Consider the following 6,587-nt stretch of genomic DNA (forward strand, 5'->3'; position numbering starts at 1 on the left):
AAAAAAAAAAAAAAACCAGTAATTTTACTTCAAAGGTTACATGATGTGTTTTCCTTCAAGCGACTTTGTAAAGTTCCGATAAAATACAACTACACTGCATATAAAACTCAACAAACAATAACATATTGTTAATCGCTTTATAGGCCTCATCGTCAAGGAGTTTCGCGGATATTAATTTAACAAAGTTGACTTCTCGGTTATTCATAAATTAAACTCCTTCAGTCCTATACTCGAAGTTTCTTGGTGAAAATGAAACAATTTCCGCAATGCGACATTTTGTGTCGGCTTATAAGTCTTGGCTTTCCGCAGGTCTAATGTTAATTGTTAATAAATCCAAGGAATTCCCATAGATTTAATCGTAAAATGCCTTTTTGATTCTTCGCAAGATTGTGTTACACCAAACACAAAGTGTTGATTTTAGTTCATTAATGCAAACCTTCATATTTACATAAAATAATAATGGAAATAGGGTATGTACATGCTTTTATAAATATAGGAATTGTAAGTGTGGCGTTTTGCAACGTTATAACTATAATAAATGGGTAGTTATTGTGGAATGTAATTGCCTAACAATATTATCAAATAATCAAATAAAATTGATTATGGGTATTCCAATGAATATATTTCTGTTAAGCTCAAAGAAGCTTAATCATTATTTCTGGCTGATATGATATTAAATATATAGTCCGGAAGGTTTCCTTGCTTTCCGTCGGCTTTAGTCCCTGCTCAAAAATGTGTCTTCCTGGCCGTGCACTAATCCGGTATATTCAAATATTGAGAAGAAGGTCTGAGTCGCATTAAACGAAATTGGCATATATAAATCAATTGATTTAATCCGTTGTGGTGTGTTTGGTGTCGTGGCAGTTGCACGTTAGAGTGGCTGAGGTTCGAATCTGGGCATATTTTTCAAAATATTATACAGCTTGTCACCAGGACATAATGTAGATGATACTTGGCGATGACCGATTAATGTATAATTCCTGTGGATTTTTCCAGTGCTCACTCCACATGCAATCAAGGATTTTAAGGAGCTTAGTTGGACTTCACTAGGACTGTTGTCTAAAGTAAAAAAATAATAAAATCAGGCATTTTATATTTCAACATTTTAAATGATTAAAAAGCAGTGGTAGTTACCGACCTTGTAAGTTACCTATGAGGCAAATGCCGATACTATTATTATTGAATCCCACAGCATGAGCGCCTATTAACCCCCATCCTCGACCTTCGTAAATTGTACCTTCACTTCCAATCTAGATATTAAATTAAGCTGATATATTTATTTCGATATTGATGCCTGTCTAACAATTATTATTGTTTATTTTTCATTATTTTATTTGTTAGTTTTCTCATTAATATGTAAACTGATGAAAGCTTATACTGCGTCATCAAAAAAAGGACGAATTAGATGGATTTCTAAGAAGTAGAAGAAGCATGGAACCTGCTTTCCAACCCTATTTTAGTAGTCCATTTTTGAATCGAATGATCGCACTATAGACTTCAGAAGTGGGAAGTTATAATCAATGAGTTCCTTTTTATCTTCTGCAATATTCTTTAACATTAGGAACAACTCCAGCACTTTAGAGAACAGTCAAAATATATCGGGATCATCCTCAGTCGATCAATATACATATAAATGGAATTAATAAAGCACATAATAATTCAGCTTCAAGTTGAATGCCTTCTGATTCTTAAGTTCAATTAGTCAAGACTTATTTCATTGATTTAGTTACCAAAAAATTATATCCAATGTCGGACCACCCATTAGTAAAAATGTGGTAATGTTGAATAGATGAGACTAGTTTCTTGCAATCATCTTGACTATTACAGCTTCTGGTAGCTGAATGATGAACAATGACCAGTGGTGGAGGATTTTGCACCAACTTGGTCTGTTCGTTTGCATTCACCGCTCCCCATGAGTTTCGTTTCTTAATTTCCGAACATCCATCAGTATTTCCTGCAAAAAATGGTTTTTGATCTGAAATGAAATTTTCCTCACGTGGACATCTTTAGAAACTGCCATATGAATTTATTTTGCGAAATTAGGTATGACCCTCTTAAGAAAACGCGCGATAAATTGTAAGCAAAAATAGTTGAAATTATAAATTGAAGGAAAAAAAATTAAAAATAAACTGGCGAAGGCGCGAGCAAAAGTGAAAATTTTCACGTCAAAGCAAAAAAACAACTTGAATTTCGGTCAATTACAATTAAGAACTTTCACTTTATTTTAGAGGCGCTTTAAGCATAACGACATTTTATAAAGAAAATTATTGGATATAGTAGGTAGTTTAATATTTGTACTCTATGACAGAAAACTTTATAAAATTATTATTGCATTTTGGAGTGCTTATAAAAGTTAGACACGTGCTGTTTAAACTCAAACAGTTTGAAAAAGCTGATTATAGACCCTTCGTGTTAACAGTCATAAGCATTAACTTTTCATGGCGTTGTGCTATAAATTACGGGTATGGAATGCGTCATGCAGTACAAATACTTCATTCCAGTAATTTGTAATTTATTCGGATCTAAAGTAAATGTGACATGAAACGCTTAAATTCCTAATTAAAGTGCAGACGCTTAACCAGTTCAGATTAAAGATTATGAAAAAAAGGAGATGAAAATGTATTACTTATTGAAATAAAAAATTACTCACTACTGAACACACAAATTGACACTAAAATAAACACAAATGTTTGAGGGCAAGTCATTCTTAAGAGCAGATATAACGCACTGAAGCAACTAAGCAGGCGGAAACATTTATAAAGCGATGTACTTTACTTTATTATCTACTTTATTTTATTAATGTGCCGGAATAATTTATCTATGTTGCGATTACGTTCGTAAAATAAATATTTCCCTATTTGTAAATTACTAAATTAAGATGGTGATAACCTTTGGCTTCAAAGTGTTCAACAAGAAATTGAAAAAGTACAATCAAAAGTGGTTTTCCCCAGTGGTGATCTTCAAACAAATTGCACGAAATAATTGTGAAAGGAACCAATCAAAAAGATATTAAAATAAGATATAATTAATATACTTATACCGCCTGGAGGAGAAGAGTTAGGCTTTCGTGCGTGGCCATTGCTTCAAACTGGTGGGTTTCTTTTGCTTTAGGTCGTCGTGGAAAATCATTTGATCACGACGTTTCGCAAGCACGAGTGGCATGCGCCTTCAGAAGTTATTTGCTCGAAAGTAGTTGCCATCAATTCAATGTGAGAGAGATGCACCGCCTGAGCACCAGAAACTTATAAACAAAAAAACCGATGCCAAGGGCCAAAGTGGGTTACTTTATAGAAATATAATAAATAATGGATTAAAAGCACAGCAAAATGCAAGACTGCAAAAGAGAAGGGAGGACACTGCAAAAATCTCAATAATTGCACCGAATTTTTTGTTTCCGGGATGCATTATTTGTCGCAATCAGAATTTGAATTGGCCCCCTCGGACTCCCGACCTTACAGCCTGCGACTCATTTTATATGTGGGCACCTAAAAACGAAAGTCTTTCAAATTAAACCACCCAGGACAATCCCAGCCTTCAAACAACGAATTAGAGACGAGATTGCAGCAATTCGTATCAATTTGCTGCACAGAGTTATGCAATAATTCCAGGATTGATTGCAAGAATGCTTAAATCGAAACGGAGGTCACTTGACTGATGTAAAATTCTGAAAATAAAGTTTTTTCCATTTGTAGACCAAATAGCTATTCTTTCACTTTTTATTAATATCTTAATTAGTTAATAAAAAGGTAATTTTATGCAAAAAAATTATTTGCGAAATCTTCCCATTTTATTGCCGAACCCTGTAAATGTTTATGTACATACAAGTCGCGATTCTCATTATATAAAACTAAGATATTTTCGGCTATCCATAAAAAAGTGAAATTACCAAAATCATAATAATAGATTACATACAAAATATGCTTATCAAAAAATTCAAATTCGTTAATTATTTGGAAAAATCGCAATTAACTACTTTTATGTTCCATTCTTGACCAGTAAGGCGAGGTCCTTTCAGTCAACCGTGAGCGAAATTGTGAAATACTAAGTTCGGTGCCCCAGTTATAATAAAAACTAGTTCCATGTTATGCAACCGGTCTTTGGACCTGCATATTGAACCTGCTGCTAATAAATCGACTTTTTTCCTTTTATTCTTCAATGAATCGGAAAATATTGGGTGCTTACCGATGTTTAGTTTTTCATTTCATTTTAAACGCACCACAATCTCTCTCGTAATTGTTTTCATTTACTTTGTAAAGTATTTATTCGCTTCGGCACCTTTTCTTCCAAATAATGTCAATCTAGTACTGAGCAGAGTTTATAAAATACCAAAACGTTCATTCAAAGCTCTCTCAGCACTTAACTTAAAAATCAGAAATATCTTAGAACGAAATTAATCGCAAGTGGATAGATAGTTTAAAGATGTTTTTTTTCTGAAATGTTTTTCCTATGTGATGGTTTTGGCAAAATTGTGTTTCATTTGAGTTCTGAATAAATAATTCACGCAATAAATAAATTTATTAGATTTTCTTAACTAAAATGTAACTTTTCTGTTACAACGTTTGTGTGAATGAATGAAAAGATATATACATTTAAATATAATGCATTATTGCAATTCTATAAAACAGAATGATTTCTTATTTTTAGTAAATAAATTCAACATTACTTAATACGGTCTGAAAACAAGTTAAAATGCACGTTACTGAACATAATTACTATTTTCTGTTTGCGGTCAACATCCTTGTCACTATCAGTATGTCATATGGGTGTTTTACAGAATAAGAAATATTAAAAATTAAATGTATCATAGAACCTCTTTTCTTGTTCATTAATTTTATTTGCGTTCTCTTCAGACTGTATTGTGAATTAAAAGAACACGTTATTTTTCTCCTATGGAAAGAATGCGCAAAGATTACGTGAGGTAAATTAAAATTCATTGTTTAAAATTGGCAAGTAAATAAGTGGCAAATAGTTCTTATAAAGCGAGTTACAAATACCAGAAAATTACATATGTAGCAGGTATATTATATTGCACAATCTAATTTTTCGTATTTGTTAGCGAAAGTTGCCTTAAATGTTGAATACTTTTCGATCTTAAATCGGTAGACTACTTCGTTATTTGAGCCTGTACTGTTCGGTGGTACTTTGCTAGTATCCGATTAGACTGGTAGTTGATTCAATATTTCCAGAATGCATTTTATTGTGAGTTTAGTGGGTTTTTCTTTAGTGGTTGCCATCACCGGTATTACCATCGTAAGTGTTTTATGTTTTTAGTCACATTTTCTTAGCACTTTTTGTCGAATTTAATTAAATTTCTCTTGTTCTATTTACGAGGTACCACTACGGCACATTTATTTCAATTTCTCGTATGCGAATGTTCATAATTAATTAAATATTGCCACTAGGTCAGGCATTATTGTAATTTTGCTGCTAATTTCACTATCCTCATGTTATTACCATAAATAATTTCAGAATGCGGGTTACGATAACTACAATGCCCCATACAATACTTATTTAGTAGCGGAGCCAGCGCATAAAAGAGAAGATAAAAAGGATAAGCAAGACTTTTCAAAAATTCCTGGCATTCCCGGACATGATTACCCCATTTACCATACCGTACCCGAGACCAGCTTTTCATGTAAACATGTTCCTGCCTTACCAGGAATGTACGCAAATGTTGAAACTGGATGTCAGGTACTAATCAATTCAATTAGTCTGATCTTGTATTTGAAATGACCTGCTTTAGTATATGAAATACATTATAATTATTATAGGCTTATCATGTATGCTATGATGGGAGAGAAGGGGAACAAGGTTCCAAATTTTTGTGCACCAATGGAACCCTATTTAGTCAAAAAGAATTTACTTGTGATTGGTGGTACAACGTGGACTGCAAGGAAGCGCTAGGCTTATATAGTTTGAATCTGGATCCCAAGAAAAATCCATACTTTCAAAAACCAAAAGACGGTGTGAAGCATGAGCTGGCAGACGCAGACGTAGAGCAATACATAAAAATTCTCATTTAATTTATTTGTGTTTCATTTTTAATAAATTTGTACTTTTTTTATTCGTCCATGTTTTTGTAAAACTCAACTGGAAGCGCAGAGCCAGAAAGGAAAATTATAAGAGTCACAAAAACTTTTTTACCTGAAGGATCAAGTGTTTTTCAATCAATACTAACCAATGGTTTTTTTCGCGTTCATTGTTCAATACAATTTCGAGACTTTTCTATGTTTTTCAAAGTGAAACAAATATTGATCGTGAGATTTCACCCATTTAAAAGTGACCCCAACAGCACAATTGGACAACTTTGCAAGTTATATATTTGTAAATGTAACTAGAAATACCTGAAAATTTGCTAATTTAAATGTTTGCTGACTCATAATAAGTATTAAAAATATCTGCAATATGAGGCAAATTAAATTATAATCCCTTCTTTAGTTTACTCAAAAAAAACAAAAAATCCGCCGATTTTTGCGTTTTTGTAAATTGTCTATAATTCGTTTAGTTTTGCTTCGAAAACATCGCAATTTAACTTCGTACACTTCATAAGTGGTATAAATTTTAACTTACAGCATAACTTTTTGTTC

The 6,587-nt window shown here is 32.7% G+C and overlaps 2 protein-coding genes across 3 annotated transcripts; one reads left to right on the forward strand and one right to left on the reverse strand.

Annotated features, from left to right (window-relative positions):
- Positions 1-9: 9 nt before the first annotated feature.
- On the reverse strand, positions 10-2,787 carry LOC109533845 (peptidoglycan recognition protein 1). 2 transcript variants are annotated; one of them, XM_019899332.2, is made up of 4 exons: positions 2,651-2,787; positions 1,731-1,954; positions 1,151-1,250; positions 10-1,059 (listed from the first exon to the last, which is right to left on the reverse strand). In XM_019899332.2, exons 1-4 carry the CDS (start codon positions 2,703-2,705, stop codon positions 872-874), a joined length of 567 nt encoding a protein of 188 aa, XP_019754891.1. In that variant the 5' UTR covers positions 2,706-2,787; the 3' UTR covers positions 10-871. The 2 variants fall into 2 exon arrangements, with proteins under 2 accessions (XP_019754891.1, XP_019754890.1); XM_019899331.2 differs by having other exon boundaries at positions 1,139-1,250; positions 2,651-2,784.
- A 2,314-nt stretch (positions 2,788-5,101) lies between these two features.
- Positions 5,102-6,322, forward strand: LOC109533789. Its single transcript, XM_019899193.2, has 3 exons — positions 5,102-5,250; positions 5,470-5,691; positions 5,772-6,322. The coding sequence occupies exons 1-3, from the start codon at positions 5,188-5,190 to the stop codon at positions 6,021-6,023; spliced, it is 537 nt and encodes a 178-aa protein (XP_019754752.1). The 5' UTR covers positions 5,102-5,187; the 3' UTR covers positions 6,024-6,322.
- Positions 6,323-6,587: the final 265 nt, after the last annotated feature.

The sequence above is a fragment of the Dendroctonus ponderosae genome, unplaced genomic scaffold (genome assembly GCF_020466585.1).
Source record: "Dendroctonus ponderosae isolate FM_Combo_2020 unplaced genomic scaffold, Dpon_F_20191213v2 Dpon_F_20191213_1, whole genome shotgun sequence".
In the NCBI taxonomy this organism is placed as follows: Eukaryota; Metazoa; Arthropoda; class Insecta; order Coleoptera; family Curculionidae; genus Dendroctonus; species Dendroctonus ponderosae.

Excerpts from the sequence above, each read along its gene's own strand:
- LOC109533845 (XM_019899331.2), bottom strand. The coding sequence starts at position 2,705 with ATGACTTGCCCTCAAACATTTGTGTTTATTTTAGTGTCAATTTGTGTG. Across the intron at positions 1,955-2,650 it reads GTCAATTTGTGTGTTCAGTA|GAAATACTGATGGATGTTCG; the intron begins GTGAGTAATTTT and ends CATTTTTTGCAG. Across the intron at positions 1,251-1,730 it reads ACATTGGATATAATTTTTTG|ATTGGAAGTGAAGGTACAAT; the intron begins GTAACTAAATCA and ends TTTAATATCTAG.
- LOC109533789 (XM_019899193.2), top strand. The coding sequence starts at position 5,188 with ATGCATTTTATTGTGAGTTTAGTGGGTTTTTCTTTAGTGGTTGCCATC. Across the intron at positions 5,251-5,469 it reads CCATCACCGGTATTACCATC|AATGCGGGTTACGATAACTA; the intron begins GTAAGTGTTTTA and ends AAATAATTTCAG. Across the intron at positions 5,692-5,771 it reads ATGTTGAAACTGGATGTCAG|GCTTATCATGTATGCTATGA; the intron begins GTACTAATCAAT and ends TAATTATTATAG.